The 19434-nt window shown below is 27.8% G+C and overlaps 2 protein-coding genes across 3 annotated transcripts; one reads left to right on the top strand and one right to left on the bottom strand.

The window, feature by feature from the left end:
• Positions 1-971: 971 nt before the first annotated feature.
• On the top strand, positions 972-10408 carry Fra (neogenin protein frazzled). Its single transcript, XM_074241903.1, has 8 exons — positions 972-1541; positions 1692-2904; positions 3091-3639; positions 3720-5425; positions 6128-6172; positions 6288-6677; positions 6857-6967; positions 8358-10408. The coding sequence occupies exons 1-8, from the start codon at positions 1490-1492 to the stop codon at positions 9179-9181; spliced, it is 4890 nt and encodes a 1629-aa protein (XP_074098004.1). The 5' UTR covers positions 972-1489; the 3' UTR covers positions 9182-10408.
• Positions 9512-19352, bottom strand: LOC141526794 (synaptic vesicle glycoprotein 2B). 2 transcript variants are annotated; one of them, XM_074241898.1, is made up of 5 exons: positions 19204-19352; positions 18539-18983; positions 16868-17196; positions 14118-15322; positions 9512-14063 (listed from the first exon to the last, which is right to left on the bottom strand). In XM_074241898.1, exons 2-5 carry the CDS (start codon positions 18971-18973, stop codon positions 13711-13713), a joined length of 2322 nt encoding a protein of 773 aa, XP_074097999.1. In that variant the 5' UTR covers positions 18974-18983; positions 19204-19352; the 3' UTR covers positions 9512-13710. The 2 variants fall into 2 exon arrangements, with proteins under 2 accessions (XP_074097999.1, XP_074098000.1); XM_074241899.1 differs by lacking the exon at positions 19204-19352 and adding an exon at positions 19066-19156.
• Between the last annotated feature and the right edge of the window lie 82 nt (positions 19353-19434).

Here is a 19434-nt window from a genome sequence, read left to right as displayed (position 1 = left end):
ATCAAATATCTGCTAAATTAATTTTCTTATAAAATCTGTAATAATTACAATCTGAAACTGTAATTTTTCCAGTTTTCATCACAGAGCGTCACGTTACATTATATAATCTTATTTTTTTATTTTTCTTTTTTCCGTGAATATTGAAATATTAATTTAATAAAACTATTTCAGTGATTTAATAAAATTCAAATTTTAAATAAAATATTAAAATTCTTGTCGGTATTATTGTATTTCTCATTTTTTATACAAAAAGTAATAATAAAACTTTTATTTATAATAACGACTTTAAAATACTATTTCTTAAATATTAAAATTAAAATTCTTAGTAAAATGATAATGTAAAAAAATTATAAGAAACTACTTTCATAAAAAATTATAATAAAAATTTCTTTTGCTAATTTAATCGTATTTAATTAATAATTGGATTATTTATAATTGTACTTAGAAGATATTTATAAAAGTATAATTATAATTATCTAAGATTATCAATTCGGCCATTTTTACGGTGTAAATTTGTTCCGATATTTTTGCATCAAAAATTTTTTAATCTTAATTTTTAATTACAAATAAAAAATTCCTAAAATACTTATTTTTTCTTTCCATTAAAAAAACTAGTTAAAACTCTTTTAATTTAAATAAAGTTTCCTACTCGAAAATTTAGATAATTATTTTATATTTCACAAAATCTAATTATCTGATTTTTTAAATTTGAATCATGCGCAGATGGCGCCATGCGAATAGCAGCGCCACTTTTTAAAATAAGTTGACTTGAAATGTTTTGTTGTATAGGTATGAATAGAATGTAGATAATAAACGTGCATACATATATTTGTGTAAATGTAAGTGTGTAAATGTAAGTGTGTGTGGGATGTGTATTTTTTAAAAGAGGGTGAGTGAAAGTATAGAGCATAATATAAAGCCTGACGCACGGAAAGTGGAGTAGAATGGTACAGTAGACAGCATAGAAATACAGAATAGAATGAGCAAAGGTGAATATGAGGGGGTTGGATACATGTGTTATATATGTATATACACTACATATATGAATATATATGGTGTACATAACGAGACTATGGCGACGACGACGACGCTAACCGTCTCTTCGCGCGCAGCCAGCAATATGTCGTCCCCGCAATAGATTAATATTAATTTACAAATTAAAATAATAAATATACGTCCTTATGTGGAATTTAAATAATATTACATTGTGTCTTATTTTATCAGTAAGTGCAATAATGCAATTATACGTTTGGAGATAATTTTATCCATGTAGTTTTTAAAAAAGTGACGGGATTGAAACTATCATTATATATAATAAATAAAAATCGAAAGCTAGTGAGAAGAAAGAAAGAAAAAAAAAAGAGAGTGAGATGAAAGGGATGTGGATTAATAGATATTATTTAGAGGACGACAGAAAATGATTTTAACTTGCGGTTTTATTGAAAATTTTAATTAATGTTTATTTGAATTGAAATATCGATTCAATAAAATGGATAAATTCATTGGAGTCTATTTGATTATTTCTGGACTTGTCACAAGTGGTAAGTAAACGTTGTTTGTTTATTCAATTTAATATAATAATAATAATAATAATAATAATAATAATAATAATTATTATTATTATTATAATTATTATTATTATTATTATTATTGATTTATAATAATAAATAAACATTTTTTAATTTTAAAAGGTCTTTGTGCTGCCGGATTAGATTTGATAGTAGAACCGGAAGATGTTATTGTTGAGCCAGGTGGTGCAGCTCGACTGGACTGTCAAGCGTCTAGCACAACGTACGATGCATCAGCTATTAATATCCAGTGGCGTACTGAGGACGGTCAAATGATTAATTTTATTGGAGATAGTTATAGATCACAATTAGCTAATGGATCACTGTATATCAGCAGTGTTTACGCAGATAATTCCGAAATGACGGGTGGTTATCAATGTTTAGTGACAGTAGAAAATGTCGGAGCTGTTGTATCAAAAATAGCTACTATCAGTTTGTTGTCACAGTTGCCGGTGTTTAAAGAAGAGCCACGAGATATAGCCGTCAGTTTGAAACAAATGGCCTTTTTTAGCTGTAGTTTGTTATCAACGAAATTGTTGGAAAATAGAGTAAAAATTCAATGGCTCAAAGATGAACATCCTTTGCAGTTGGATGAAAGCCGTATGACAATAATGCCGTCTTCGGGTGCGTTGGAAATAGACGATGTACGCCACGAAGATGTAGGTTTCTACCGATGCAACGCTACGGCGTTTAATCAGTATCGATTGAGTAATAAAGCTCAGCTGACTCTTTTACAAGAATCGTCCTCGTTATCCAGCGATCTTGATCAACAATCCCCGCCTGTATTTATTACAAAACCCAAAGCACAAATAGCTGTTGAAGGTGCGACAATTATACTCGAGTGCACAGCTAATGGTCGGCCTAAACCTTCTATTTTATGGTTGAAAAACGGAGTAGCCGTTGATCTAGCGACGTTGGATTCAAGATATCGTAAAATAGCAGCATCTAGCCTTATGATTACTGATATTATGGAAGAGGACACGGGATCATATCAATGTCGGGCAAAAAATGATGTTGAAACACTCGATGCGGTGGCTGAAGTAACGGTTCAAGTGCCACCAAGATTTATAAAGAGACCTGAAGATAAAGTTGCTAGTGAAAATCAGGATTTAGAATTTGAATGTGATATTTATGGTAAACCAGAGCCTAAAGTTACTTGGCTTAAAAATGGAGAAAAAATAACTCTCAGCGAATACTGGCAGCTTGTTAATAACAATAATTTGAGGATAAATGGATTATTGCCGATAGATGCTGGGATATTTCAGTGTATTGGAACTAATCCAGCGGGTTCTATTCAAACTTTCGCTCGACTTGATATCATTCATAAGCCAAGTAAGTCATTTATTCTATATATTCTTTAATTTTGCTATTTTTTTTTTTTTTTATTTCGCTTTTTTATTTTATGATTTGTTTTATTTTTATACTTACATATTTGATTTTTTTTTCCTACCATTTTTTTATCCTTTTTACTAATTGTGTTACTCCGTACTAATCTGTTATTAAAAAAAAAAAAAAAAAAGAGAAAAAAAAGCCATTTGGCAAAGTCACCATCCATAACATTGTCACCCAAATCATTACCAAAAAAAAAATTATCACACCAACGACAATTATACAATAATACCTGGCAACATCCCAGCACGCTCCTTGGTCATACATTATCAGCATTTACTCCATCATCACCAGAATTATCATCGAATTCTTATCCTGGTGATGATTCCGCGGATTTATTTTTTGATAAAATCACAGAAGCTGATTCTGAGGATGATCTTGATCCTGATTCTGATTTTGATTCTGATCCTGATGAAACCTTATTACCCCCACCATCTCGTCATCATCATCATTATCACCATCATCAACAAAAACCTGAATCCCATTTTTTAGATAAAACCGACAATCTGGATCTACTAGAGGGTGCCGGCAACAATGGGCCTATTCTATTAGCTCCAAAAAATCTCAGCGTTGTTATTGTCAAAACGAGATTTGTTACTTTACGTTGGCAAAAACCAGAAAATGCTGATAGTGATTCGTCACTTACTTATCATATTTATTATAAACAAGATGGATCTCAAAGGTAAATTAAATTCAATTAATTTAAATAACATATTTCAAATTAGACAATAATAAAAATCGATAAATATTTATGATTTACAGAGAACGCGTAGTAATAACTGCACAAAGACAATTGGAAGTAGTAGTGCGAGGTCTTCAACCCGGAGTAACATATCAATTTCGTGTTGTGGCGCATAATTCACAAGGAATAGCTGGAGCTTCTAGTGAAGTACTTACAGTAACAACTCACTCTGAAGCAGATGTACCAAGCCCACCGTTGAATCTTGAGGGCCATGCAACGAGTAGTCAGAGTATAAAAGTATCCTGGCAAGAGCCAAAAATTCTCAACGGTCGCATATCTAAGTATGTTGTAACAGCAATGGAAAATACAGACGACGTTGGTGGCAGTATTGGAGCTGGCGGATTCAGCGAAGGTGAAAGAATACGTGAAACGACGAGCACAACGTGTGAATTAGTTGATTTGACACCTTATACTGAGTACAGTATTTGGGTGTACGCAGTGAATGAAAACGGGCCGGGTGCGTCAACGAGTGAAATAAATCTAAGAACTTTTAGCGCTCAACCATCTCACCCACCGCACAATGTCACATTAGAAGCAGCAAGCTCGACAAGTATTATTGTCCGTTGGGAACCACCGCTTGAAGGTCAAAATGGTATAATAACAGGATATAAAATTCGTTATCGTCGTCAGGATCGTCGTTATCATTCAAATACTATCACTACTGAAGGTAATACACGTCTTCATGTAATATCTGGATTAGAAAAACATGGTGTTTATCATGTACGTATTTGTGCATTAAATGTTAATGGTACAGGCCCTTGGACCGAGTGGATGGCAATTGAAACTTACGAGAATGATTTAGATGAATCAACAGTACCCTCAGCACCAACGAATTTACGTACAAAAGCCCTGTCAACGTCCATATCCGTATGGTGGAGTCCACCAAAAGATGATAGAATAAAAGTACGGGGTTACATTATTGGCTGGGGTAAAGGCTATCCGGATGTTTTTAATCAGGAATTGGATGGTAAACAACGTTACTATTCAATTGAATCACTTGATCCAATGTTTGAGTATGTAATATCATTACGCGCAACCAATGAAGCTGGTGAAGGACCACCAATTTATGCTAATGTAAGGACTATTGAGAAAACGGCTGTTGAATCAACAGTAATACCATTAATACCACCAGTTGGGCTAAAAGCAGTCGTATTGTCTGCCAATACCGTTGTACTCTACTGGACAGATACATCACTCTCTGGTGGTCAACGTATTTCGGACAACAGATATTACGTCGTTAGATATGCGCCTTATCATCCATTAACACTGAGTCCACGTTATAAATATTTCAATGCTTCTGATCTAAATTGTATGATTGACGATTTGAAGCCAAACACACAGTATGAATTTACCGTTAAAACAGTTAAGGGTAAGCGGGAATCACCGTGGAGTATGATTGCACTTAATCAAACACACGAGGCTGCACCCGCATCATCACCACGTGATTTAACTGTTCAAAGTTATGAAGATCGTTCTACTGCAGTAATAGTACATTGGCAACCGCCTAAGCAACCCAATGGTCATATTATCGGTTATATTATATCTTATTCGACTGATAATACGAAACGTGAGAGAGATTGGCATGTTGAAGGTGTACTTGGAAATAAGACTGAGTATATTATTAAAGGACTGAAACCTAGTACAACTTATTATTTTAAAATTCAAGGAAGAAATATCAAAGGTTATGGACCTTTTTCATCTATTGTTGTCTTTAAAACACCACTTAGTAAGTTTATGCTTTTAAATTATACTAATTTTTATCTTTATTTAGTTTTATATACTTGTTTTTTTAGTTATTTGCTGCACGGTTCGAACAACAATGTTTTACAATTTTTTGACTAGCTTATGCAAGTTGAGAAACTCATTATACAAAAACAATGTCATTATTTCTGAGCTACTTTTTTTTTTTTTTTTTTATTTAAATATTTTACACACAAACTATTCAATGAAAAATTTATAAAACAATTTATTTTTGAATGAATCAATTGATTTTAATCCGATTTGCGATAACGTATGCATTTTAACAAGTTTTATCAATTTTTTTTATTTCAATAATTCAGAATTTATTCAATCGCTAAACTAACGCTCGCGTTCCAGCCCTTAGTAAATAGTATAAATATCAAAGATCATTACATTTCAATAGAATTGAATCAATGTGGTTCTAATTTTTTGACAAACAATTTTTTTGTCTTTCGTAAAATATATTTTTTTTTTTTTTTTTAATAAAAAGTATCCTATGTTACTTTTAATGCCTCCAAGAATATGTGTACATTTATATTTATAATATTAGTAGGGATGAATGTTTGAGCCGTGCATTTTCAGATTTAGCAATTTTTAATTTTTACGATGTAAATTATTTGTGTGCTGGTATAAGAATTTATTTTTTATTTTGGTATTTTTATTTTCGTTTTCTTTTTATTTATATTAGGCAATGGCATGGATTATGATGATTTTTACAGCCAACAACAACAAGGTAAGTTTTATTTGAATGATGAGTATGTTGTAGGAAATAATTAGTTATTTTATACATGTGTGTTTAAAATTTTTATTTAATACTGGTTAATTAATAAATAAAAAATTTAATTTAGATGGACGAGGATTATCCCAAGTTCTTATCTACATAATAATCGGCTGTGCAGTGATATTAATAACTGGAGTTGCAGTTGTTGTTATATTTGTATGCTGTAGAAGACAAAATGAATCACCAGATCGTAAAAAAGGCTATATGAAAGATGTAAATCAAAAGACAAATATTAAACCACCAGATCTATGGATTCATCATGACCAGATGGAGCTCAAAGCCCTAGAAAAATCATCAATTAATGGTGAAACATTGACATCAACGGCTAGCGGTGGAATTGTTAATAATACGTTACCAAGATCCGGCAATACTGATTATAACCATACAGATACATCTGGTAATACAGTAATAAATTCTGGTTCACTGGATAAACGTACTTACGTACCAAGTTATATGGGTAAATATAGATTTATTTTATTACAACTTAATCCTGCAACAAAATTCATAGTACACACAATATAACGACACAAATTTTTCTGAGTTTCGTTATTGTTTATTTAAAAAAAAAAATTTATTACTTATTTATTTTTATTAGTTAATTTTTTTAAGTTAAGCCATTTATTTTAATTACTGTAGCAACTAATAATTTGGATGACAAATGCTCGACACTCACGAGACAACACAGTCGCAGTAAATCAAAATTTATCCCCCTAACTGTTGTTGATAGCGGTGGACCGCTACATTCATGTAAGTATACACACAATACACCACACAGAAAAATCTAGATTATCTGCATTTTATTTCTGTACCAATTTAAAGCTATTTTTAGACAGTTCTCATTTAAATCATTTGTGTTAATAAATGATTTTATAAATCATTGAAATTTTATTAAAAAATTAAAACCGAAGCACAGGATTATTTTGAGAACAAAAAAAGACCATGATCTCACAGTTTTACTGAGATATTGATTGCTTTTTAGTAGATTTCATAGATATCTAACTATTGCATTGATTCTCATGACGGAATTTTTGAAAAATTTTGATATATTTCGACTTTGCTCATCCTTGACTCTTCTCTAACTCCTGCAATTCTGTACGGATTTTATTGAAACGTAACATACTCATTCTTAGGACGATTTTCGAGGATAAGTTCGAAGATGAGCAAAATCGGCCGATTAGTTTAAAAATAGGAGTAATTCAAAAATTTTCAAAAATTACAAAAATTTCCACTATTACCGTACTTCTGTGCAATAACGATTAAACAAGATATCATATTTAATTCATGTGAATTGCATCTGAAAGCTTTAATTTGCATACTTCTATATTTTTCTTAATTAAATAATTTAGGAATGACAGAAATTCAAATTCTTCAAAATCCTAAAAAAAATTGGAACTTTCATTATTTCTTTTCGAAATAATTATTGAATGCGATAACTTGTAAAATTTTTATAAATTGCATCTGAAAGATTATTCAATAAACTTTAATTTGCATACCTCATCATCAGTCTAGGCCAAAAATTATTTACTATTTCTGTCTATTAAGTGGAATTTTACTCTTGCATTCGTTTTAGAAATGATTATTTTAGTAGTTGTTGGATTCACTGTGAAATCTACTTCCATTTCGGCTGCCGAATGGGCTTTTTTTATAACTTACATTTATCATCTGATTCAAAATGTAGAATTAGAGGCTGTTCAAATATTACGTCCCAAATCGAGGGTAAGAAGGATACCTCAGATTTGTGGCATAATTTAACAAATATATAGATTAATAATTTAATGAACGCATTTTTCAATTTCATACTTAGCTAAAAATAATAAATCAATTTGAAATCAGTAAAAATTTTTTTAGAAAATCAATAATTAACACGATTATGAAAAAAAAAAAAATTTATCACGATTATACCATAAAAATGTCTCATAATTTAACGTCGCATTGAGGGAGAGTTCTCTGAAAATGTAACATGGGGGGATTTAGGGATTTGAAGGCCTACAAAATAGCGTGACGTCACTTATAGATGACCCTTGCTAAACCTAAATTGATTTATCAAAATTCTTAGAAAAATAGGGAATACTGTCTAAAAATATCTAACTAATAAATTGAAATATAATATAATAAATAAAATTAATAATCATTTCAGCCATTGCATCAGGAACAGCAGCATCAACGACCATTGTAAATAGCGGGCATGGTAACAGCTTATCACAACCAACGATCTTCAATTCATCGGATGGATCGCGAGAACCGTCACGATCAATTTATCCACGTACTGTTGGCGCTCAATACAGTTTAAGTAGAGCCCATATAACATTAGAACCGACTCCAGAGTCGAATGCATCTGCTGATTTATCATCGATGTCAAGCAATTACGAGCAGCTTCACCATAATTCTATGACGTACGGCAGTACACCTTACAATAATTCAACAAGTAGTCAACAATTTACGCCCGGACACTACGGTGGTGGTAATACGAGTCAATCTTCCGTGGCTGCTAATTCATCGAGTATAATCTCTGGTGGAAATAGCAGTAGAGGTGAACTTGGTGGTGGTAGTGGATCAGGAACAGAATCTAATGCCAATAGCGGTGGTGGTAGTGGTAGTATTAAACGACTCCAAGGTCATCCATTAAAAAGTTTCAGCGTACCAGCTCCACCACCACAATCAGCACCATCCACACCAGCACAACAGAAACACGTAACGCAAGTTTCTCAAGTTACTGTAAGGTCTAGTCTATCCGGAAGTCCATATAAAAAACAACAATCCGGTTCTTCCTCAGCAGCAACTAGTACTAATCAATTAACTAAAAATCGACTGGCTTCCGTCTCAAATGCTTGTCATACGCCTGAAGAAATTGAACGACTTAAACCCTCGTACAGTACTGAGGAATTGAATCAAGAAATGGCTAATCTAGAAGGCCTTATGAAGGACCTAAATGCCATAACGGCCTCTGAATTTAAATGTTGAAATATTATTTTTTTTCTGTAAACATTCTAATGTCGCCGGCATAAATCGTACTATTTTATTATTTTTTTTTTATTTATATAATCGATTTTATACGTGATGGTGTGTAGAAAATTTTTTAATATCTAGTTTAATATTACAATACTCATTAGTATATTTTATTATATATAAATACTAATGACGTAATTAAAATAGTATAAATTATGTAATAATATATACTGTCTGCCATATTAATATTTAGCGTATTTTACGCTTTTTTTTTTACGATAAAATTTTTTATATCTCTTTATACAAATATGTGTGATTTAAACATAAAAGAAAAAAAGACAAATATCGAAATATTAAAAAAAAAAATATCATTTTGATTTTTACAGTATGAATTAATGTTCGATAGGCTGAAGTTTAGCCGTTTAAAATTTTATCATAATTACGGAGTGTTACAGCGGACCAAACATTAACCGCAGTACGTAAACTTTTTATTCGACTAATGAAAAAAAAAAATAAAATCATTGCATTATGATCTCATTAATATAATATTAACAAATATTTACGCTCAATTGACAAAAAATATTTTACTGCCATAACAAATTTATTAAAAGAAAAAAAAAATTTTTTTTTTTTTTCAACAAATCAATTTAACGGGAATCGAAAAAAAGTTTTTAAGTATAAATAAAGTATTATTAGGATTGATATTTTAAAATTTAATTAATTTGGTATTTGATACATTGTTTTTTTATAACTATTTATAATTTTATAGTTTATAATTAAAAATACCATCAGTGATTTTTTACTTTTTTATTCATATTTATACGCACAACTATGCGTGAGTTTTGATACTTTTACACGAACAAAATAATAAAACTTATATTAAAAAAAAAAAAAAAAAAAAAAAAAAAAATGAGTGATTGTGAAAATTATAAAATAAGAGCTTGAGTACTGTTTGCATTTACAAAAAGAAATTTTTTTGCTTGTTGCACAACGAAACGAGCATAATCTCGTATTCTTTTATATATATTCAAAATGGTATTGGTGATAATTGATGATTAATACGAGGTTAAAATAAAACAATAATAATTTATATCTTAGCTTAATAAATGACAAACTTTGTACATGATATTTATATTATAAATACTACTAATAATAGTAATAAAAAAAAAAAAAAAAATTAAAAATAGAAAAAGAATACCCAGGAAAGTCGGCCCAGATCACGGGTTGTCGTGATAACGGGGTCTAAACAATTATTTTACCATAAAAGTATACATTTTAGCTTTTATAATGATTACAGTATACATAAATATTAACTACGTATATTCTATTATAATAAATTATTTATTGATTATTATTATTATTATTATTGTAGATTAAAAAGAAATTACAATAGACATTACGACAAAATAATTATCAGCTGTTTACTACTTTTATTTATAATCATAATCATCATTAAAATGTATCAATAACAACTACCAATTGCGTATTTGTCATTTTTATAATAATAATAATAATAATAATTATTATTATTATTACAATATTGTTGATGAATTTTTTTAGAATTAAATAATTGCGCGAGCCTAAAAATTAAGCAGCGCTAATTTATACATAAGTGTGTACATAATAAAACAGCATTTATATTTAATTTGTTTGTTAAACATTTTTTTTGTGTATGTTATTTACAATTACAACCATGCATGTAATCCCTTATAATATATAATTATAGAAAAATGACAAAACGCGCAGGTAAAAATAGATTCAAACTAATAAAAAAATTATAATTAATTTTTAGTCAAAATATAAATAGCATTTTTTCCATATTATCATTTTTTAATTGACTATTTTTTTTTTTCATTCCATTTCAAGTCACTCGTAAGATGAAAACAAATATACGAAATTTAAATCACTCTTAATCAGTATTTTATTATTATTACTTATATTTACATGTATGATATGTGTGTATGTGTGTAAAGTTTTTATACTCAATTATGAGTATAATTCATTTCAATTATGGCAAGCATTGAAAGTACATTCTTTTTTTTTTTATCATAATAATTGAGCTTATTATTATCATTATTATTATAATCAACTAAGGCTTAGATTAATTATAGCTTGTAAGATTTTTTTTCTCATCGTTTATTGATATAATCAATTAATATTGTCAATGATGTGAATTTGAATGTTTATTGCTCAATTATAGGACTAGAAGTCTCAAAAAAATTTACTAGTAACTCGCTGATTTTATTTCAATGAGTTTTTTGTGTAAATGAAGCTATACATACATATTTCTGTAAGTAATTTCAATTACATTTATTTAAAAAAAAATACGTCCTGTTTACACAACATTCTAGTTTAATATTTACGCCGTGTGATGATCTTAGATTATCACAGGATATAAAATTAGGATAGTACCTGACAAATCTTAAATGGTATAATTAATAACAGTGTTGGATATAATTGAAATTTTTTTTAAAGTTTATAGTTAATATTAAGATAACTTATTAACAACTAAACTTTCTGATTGCTTCAATTACTGAGTTCGTTAGAGTTTAAATTATAATTGAGTAAATATGTTAAGAGGTCTTTCTGGTTTGTAACGTTAAATATAGCTGTCACTTGTGAATTTTTAATTTTCTTTAACAAAAAAATTTTTTATAAAAATTATTTTTAAAAATTGCATTTTTTATTTATTAAAATTTCTACAAGTCCATTTTTTTAATAATTTTTTTGCTATAATTTATTTGTTAAAAAAAAATTAAAGCAGTTGTGAAGTGACAGCTAAATTTAATGTCATGTTTGTGACTTTCAAAAAAATTTTTTTAACATTTTTTCAAAGTGCAAATATCTAGAAATATTGTATTAAAATTGATACTGAATTTAACAAACATCTGTAAATTTTTGGATTTTTATAACAAATAAATTATTGTAAAAAAATTTTAATAAAAAATTTCACATCTATAAATTAAAAAAAAATTACAATTGCAAATTTTTTAGTAACATTTTTTTTTATCATTAATTTTTCATATAAATTAAAAAAAAAATTGGCAGATGTCTGCTGACTTCAGTATCATTATTAAAATGTCCATATTGATGTTCGAATGAAAAAAAATAGCAAAATTTAGAAAAGGCTGAAGGAGTTTTATATGATCGTCGATTAACTTCAGATTAGTAGATTTTAATTTTAATTAAAAAACTTTTTAACGCATTTATTTCAGAACTATGTTTTTTTTTGCTTGACTTATATGATATCTCTGATTTTTTATAAAATTTAATGACATTAAAGTTAGCTGTCACTTGACAATTTTTTAATTTTTTTAAAAAGTAAATTTGCTCCAAAAAATATTTTTAAAAAATTGCATTTGTTGTTTTTTTAAATTTCTAAATGTCAATTTTTTTGTAAATTTTTTTTTTTGCCATAATTTATTTGTTACAAAAATTCTTAAGATTATCAACTATCTGCTAAGTATGACATTAAATTTAGCTGTCACTTCACAATTGTTTTAATTTTTTTTAACAAATAAACTATAACAAAAAAAAAATAATTAAAAAAATCAATTTTATAATTTTATTAAAGTTAGCTGTCGTTCTAAATTTTTTGATTTTTTTTTAATAATTAAATTAAAACAAAAGTATTTTTAAAAAATTGCACTTGCAGTTTTTGAAATTTTTTACACGTGCAAATTTTTTATTTTTTTGTAACAATATTTTTAATAAAAAAAAAAAATTATAAAATTTTTAGATGTCGGCTAACTTTATTTTCATAATTATATATTGATATCTGTAATAGTTTCTGCGTAAGAAAATTTTCAATCGCTGGAACCAGAATGACCCCTTGATAAACATTTTTATAATTAAATTTGCAATTGTAATATTAACAGATAATATTTTAAAATTAGTTAATACCCAACGCTGATTAATTATTCAATTATTAATGGATTTTATTTGCATCAAACTATCAGACTATCAATTTATCTTATTTTATTTTAATTCACATTTTATATACACTTTACTGTAAATATAAGGAATTTTTTAAATTCTATATTTATGTTGCGATTATAGATACGTACGACATTTAATACTTAATTTAGCTTTTGTTTTATAAATCATTTATGTTAAAAAATTTTTTTTTATAAAATATAATAAGTTGTGATTATGTGAGAACAATTAATAATTGGTGCCTTTTTTTTTTTTGTTCATTTTTAATAGAAAAAAAAAAATAAAATAAAATAAAATAAAAAAAAATTTTCATCTTCTTGCAAGTACATGTCAATGTTTTGAATAGAAATTCGAAATTATCACAATTCGCAGTTCTGTTAGGAAGTCGAAGAAGGGCACCATTCCCTACCGGCGGGTAATAATAATAGCACTCTTTGGGGAAGAGTCTGGGGTACTTTAAAACACATTCATTTTTACATTTAACATTTTACAATAGTCTTCGCTCTTTGGTTAATTTAAAATTTTGGACTATATTAGATTATTCGCATCATGTGCGTACAATATTTTTTTATACTACTGTGCTTTTCAAATAACTAACTTAATTAATCCTATAAAAAGACATTATTTGTATTTGGTAGATAAAATGTTGCGATACTTACAATAGCAAGTGTGAATGCTGTAAGTAAAGGTGGAATAATTAGATGAGCACTGACAATAGTTTGATAAATAGCAGTGCCAAATAATCCAAAAATTCTGAATGCTGCTGCCATAAGTCCAAATGCAGTACAACGCAAATGGGTAGGAAATAATTCAATTGTTATAAATGTAAATATTGTCCAAATCATTGCAAAAATAGCTATTAAGCCACCTTCGAATCCTAGCACCGCTAATGCATTATTTTTACTTATAACAAGAATTAAACTGCATACTGCGACAATAATAATTACAAGTAATGATAGACCTGAAAAAATAGTAAAAATTATTAATTAATTAATTATTTAATTAATTAACTTACCAATTATTTTAGTACGTTGAAATGTTGTTGTAAGAATAAAGTATCCAGTAAATGCCGCAGCGACAACAATAACAATTTGAGCGACCAAATGCCCATGCAATGCCTCTTCAATATAAATATTATAGTCAAGATCTAATGTTGGACATGGGCTTATTACACTCAATTTAGTATTATTTTCCAAAACACACCGTATAAAGATTTTAGCTGATAAATCAGTATCAAGAAATTTTGAATTAACAATAATGCTATCAGCAAAATGTGTTTTGCTTGATTTTATGCTGATAAAGTCAACAGATTTAAATGTACAATTAACAAAATCAACATGACTAAATACCATTTTATTAAATTTACAATTTATAAATTTTGAATTTTTATACCAACGATTTTCTAATGATGATGTAAATGTTTGATTGATATATTCTTTATTTATCAAACGTATTGTCTCTTGTTCATATTCCACAGAACGAATAACTTTTAAATATTCCGGACACCAAAGAAGTAATCCGTATAATCCAAACCCAACAGCAGACCAAATTACCAAAAGAGTTATTGTTATGCGTAAAAATGACGCCGAAAATAATTGAATAAAAGAATTGCAAAATACTTCAATTGAGTAAGTAATATCAGCAAGTACACCACTTGTACTATTGCTGCATTGATGATGATGATGGTGATTATGATTATTGTTGTTGTTATTATTATTACTACTACTATTGACACTGCTTGATAATGAGGGTGAAGGTGGAGAACAATTTCCACTGCACTGTCCACGTCTCCTCGGTCTTTTAGTTGGTAATTCTAATTCAGACAATTGATATTGCGTTGTTGCTGTGATAGCACCGCTCCCAGTTATATTTTTACGGGTGTTACTTTTGTATATTCTTTGATAGACCATCATTGCTTCAACATCATGACCAGCTTCAATCAAATAACGTGGACTCTCTGGTATAAATATTAAACTGATTGTTGCACAAACAGCCGGGACCCAACACATCAGTAGAAATCGATGCCAAGCACTAAAGTGTTCTTTATTTTCTAATACAACCATTTCTCCCGTTGTTGGGACTACAATCCAAGCTAATAGTGCCGCATAAACACCTCCAAGTGCACCCGCACTTATTAAAACACCGATCCATTTTGATCGACTGATGTGCGGACAGCATTCAGCTATATAGACAAACGCCAGTGGGATAGCACCGCTTACACTGTCAAAATAAAAACAATATTCATTAATATTAATTGCTTAATTACTAACATTTATATGTAAGGCCCTCAGGGAGCTAAGGCTTCAGGGTTTAAAAATTTGATAAATAAATAACATTACTAACTAGCAACTTGCAGTTACTATATCGCTGCTGAGAATTACGAATTACTAATAAAAAAAATTAAATATTATTAATTAAGAAGTTGAGTTTCAAAGGGGTATCTTTTCATTTTTGATTAATTAAGACAAAAAATTGGTTATCTCTAATTATAAATATTTTTATTGAACTTTTTTAATTTAGCTATCACGTGCTATCGGTTATGAAGCTACAATTCGATTCTCATTTAGATATCTTTATCATTTTCCAAGTAATTAAAATTTAAAAGTTAAAAAGATTGCTCTTTTAAAATATGAAAAGATACCCTTTTGAAAATCAGCTCCTCAATTTAAGAAATTAATAAATTTATTTATAATTATTAATTATAATTTTTAAACTAATTTATTAATATTTACTAATTATAATTTTTATATTAATTTATTTATAATTAATTTTTTTGTTTTAAATGATTGTATTATTTGTCTGTCAAACTAGATACCTGAGGATGTCGATATAAAACCGACGAAACGTCGTATAACGAATAATTGTGTTAAAATTTATTGATGGTCTTTTCACCTGATCCTTATTACATAAAAAAAATTTAGCTTAATGATTTTTTGATATTTTTTATCACAATATACATTACACAGAAAAAAAAATTTTTAGATTGAAGAACAAAATTCTTGGGTCAAGAAAATTTTCGGGTGCCTGAAGGAAGACCGAAGAAAAAATTTTTATTGAAATTCTATTCTTGGTGGAAATAATTTTTTTTTAATTCAAATAATCATTGATAATAATACTTGATACAATAAATTTTTATATTTGATCAAGATTTTTAGATACTTTAGGGAAGCAATGCCACCTACTTTAGCTGAGAAAAAAATTTTCTCACCTTGATAAAATTTTTCTCTTGAATATTTGATACTCAATTTATGTTATATTTTAGCATGCAATTATATACATTGAATAAAAAAAAAAAAAAATGATTCAATTTTATTTGATCTCCCCATTTGACATGTTAATCAATAAAAATATTAATGAAAATTTACTTCTATCTTTATATTTAATTTTTTGGAACAAGAGAGAAATTTTCTCAAGACAATAAAATTGACTTCTATCAAGAACTAAATTTTTTGGAGCAAGAGGCTGAATTTTCTCAAAACAAGAAGATTTTCTTGACCTAAATAAATTTATTTGGAAATTAGAATCTTATTAGAACTACTCCAAAAATTTATCATAATAAATTAACCACCCAATGGCAAAAATTCAGCACAAAACCTTTTTAATGACGCTAAATTTAATTAAAAAAAAAAACTAATTTTATTAATTAAATACGCCAGAGACAAAATTTCGCTTATTTTCTTAATAATATAAATAACTAATAACTAACATGACTAAATAAGCAGAATTACTCTTATTTTGGCGGATAATTTTAAAAATTATTCTTACCCCATTGCTGAAAATAATCGTGCAGTCATAAAAGTTCCATAGGTAGGCATAAAAGTTGCTACTCCACTAAAAATAATATGAACTGACATTGCTGATAGTAATGCTCTACGACGTCCTATACGGTCACCTAATCCACCCCATCCGATTCCACCAAGTGCAAGGCCAATTAATGTTATCTTAGCCAACCATCCTTTTTCATTGTCTTTGATACACAATTCAACTTCTGCGCTTGGCAATATGTAAGGTACTACGAAAAATTCAACAGTATCTGCTGCAAGACTGAGACCAGTGCACAGTGCTGCGAATATTTGGAAATAACCAACACCAGCCTGAAATTTTATTTTAATTTTTAGGGATTGATGATTGAATTTTTTCTTCTAAAATTATTTCTTATTATTAAGATGTTTATAAAAAAATTCACATGACAAAAATATCACCGTTAAAATGTATCACCAGGTAAGACGTTATCTAAGAAAAAAAAAAAAATTATTTATCTAACAAGAAATTTCACTTGACAACAACAAAAGTGAAAGATTGTTGAAAATTAAGTTAGCCGACCTCTAAAAATTTTTTGAATTTTTTTTTATTGAAAAATTATTTAAAAAAAAATGAAAGAAAAAAATTTCACATGTAGAAAATTTCAAAAATATTTTTTTGTTCTAATTTAATTATTAAAAAAATCAAAAAATTAAAAACGTCGGCTAACTTTATTATTGTAAAGATTGATTTCGGTTTATGATTTACATATGATATAAAGTTAGATTTTAATCAAAGTTTAAAATATACTGACAATTTAAACTTATTTTATAAAAAAAGTTAAATATATTCAAAAAAATTTAGCTAGATCAATAAAAACAATTTAATTATAAAAATTCAAGTTAAACGAATCGGTTTTAAGATATTTTAACTAATTTTAAAGACCCGCAGTTTCTAAATAATTGATCAATTCGACTAACTCTTAAACTCAAACAAAGTAATTACACTAAAACAAAATTTATACAATAACTAATTTATTCAATACCTATTTAAGAAATAAAAATTTTTAATTTTTAGTTGCTCAAATTATATGAATTTTATTATGCACATAAATTTTTTGAAATAATCAAAGTGCAAATGAATGTAATAAGAAATAAATTAAAAATTTTAAAGAAATTTTGTAAAAATACACCCTACTTTTAAAAACCTCCGGGATAAACATTTTTAATTTTAATTTTATTTATTTAAAAATAAATGTTTTTACCGATGAGGGTTAATTCAACAGACAGCTAATTTTTGAGAATTTTTAGATTAATTTTAACTTAATGGTTGTAAAAAAAAATCTAAAAAATTGCATATAAAAAGCTTGTGAAAATTTCCGTATGCATTTTTTTATACTATTTCTTCTGTAACAAATAAATTGCTTATAAATTAATAAAAAATTATGAGATGTCTGCTAAATTCACACTTATTTTTACCTTAATAATTATGCAGAAAATTAATTTCATCAATCTACGCCTATATTTTCTTAATTTATTTATACACCCTAATTTTCTGATAACTATTCTTAAATCTTACTTTTCCTATTTAATAGATATCAATAATCTGATAAAAAATTAACCGGTGATATTTTTCCAGTAAAATTTATTCCTCCACAAAATCTTAATTATAATTAATTGAATAATGAAGGTAAACCTGTTTAATAGCATCTTCATGAAACTGTCCAAGTAAATCATCATCGATATTTATTGAATCAATTAAATCATACTCAGCAGAATCAGCGAATGTAACAACACCTCCAACATTTTTTTCACCATCTCCGGTAGCTTTGCCAACATTGTCAGCAGTTTCAATAGAAGATGTTGTAGCTGCAGTAGTTATTGTAGCTGCCATAGTAGTTGTCATGTTGTTCGCGTTGGCGGTGGTATTAGAATTGGTTGATGACATTTCGCTGGGCATTTGATGATTACTCTCCTCAGTATACATTCTTGTATGACTTCTGATTCCAAATCTGCCACCACCATCTCCACGATTGTTGATAATTCCTTTTTCCTGTAATAAACCACTGGACTTTCTGTCGCCGACCAGCGACAGAGTTTCCTCCTCCAATGGGGGTGACATCACCGTCATTACCACTCATCTACAATACAAAAAAAAATTTTAGTTGATAATTATTAATTAAATAATTATTATTAATTTAAATGTTGTATAATCACTTGTACCGGTTAAAGTTTAGATATAAATAAAATAAATTATATTATCAATCAAACTCAGGTTTCTTTGATACATATATACATTATATATATATATATATATATATATATATATATATATACACATACACAGACACTCACACTAACCTGGTAAAGTGATAATTTTATTCTCCCAGTTATCTTATTTATTTTTAATACAATATCCCTTATTATATTATTTAAAAACTACATTCTTTATTTTTCACTTAAAAAAATCATTTTTAAAAAATATTAAAAAAATTGATTTGGACTTTTTTTTTCTATTCATTGTATTGAAATAATTTTTAAACTATTACAGCAACTAATTACAAGTAAATAATAAGCCGTGCGTAATTATTC

This window comes from Cotesia typhae, unplaced genomic scaffold (assembly GCF_013202065.1).
Source record: "Cotesia typhae breed Kobodo isofemale line unplaced genomic scaffold, CoteBio_Ctyphae contig_36, whole genome shotgun sequence".
Classification (NCBI taxonomy): domain Eukaryota; kingdom Metazoa; phylum Arthropoda; class Insecta; order Hymenoptera; family Braconidae; genus Cotesia; species Cotesia typhae.
This window is presented reverse-complemented; position numbering and strand designations above follow the sequence as displayed.

Excerpts from the sequence above, each read along its gene's own strand:
- LOC141526794 (XM_074241898.1), bottom strand. The coding sequence starts at position 18,973 with ATGACGGTGATGTCACCCCCATTGGAGGAGGAAACTCTGTCGCTGGTC. Across the intron at positions 15,323-16,867 it reads CGATTATTTTCAGCAATGGG|TGTAAGCGGTGCTATCCCAC; the intron begins GTAAGAATAATT and ends TTATTTTGACAG. Across the intron at positions 14,064-14,117 it reads TCAACGTACTAAAATAATTG|GTCTATCATTACTTGTAATT; the intron begins GTAAGTTAATTA and ends CTATTTTTTCAG.
- Fra (XM_074241903.1), top strand. The coding sequence starts at position 1,490 with ATGGATAAATTCATTGGAGTCTATTTGATTATTTCTGGACTTGTCACA. Across the intron at positions 3,640-3,719 it reads AAACAAGATGGATCTCAAAG|AGAACGCGTAGTAATAACTG; the intron begins GTAAATTAAATT and ends TATGATTTACAG. Across the intron at positions 6,678-6,856 it reads TTACGTACCAAGTTATATGG|CAACTAATAATTTGGATGAC; the intron begins GTAAATATAGAT and ends TAATTACTGTAG.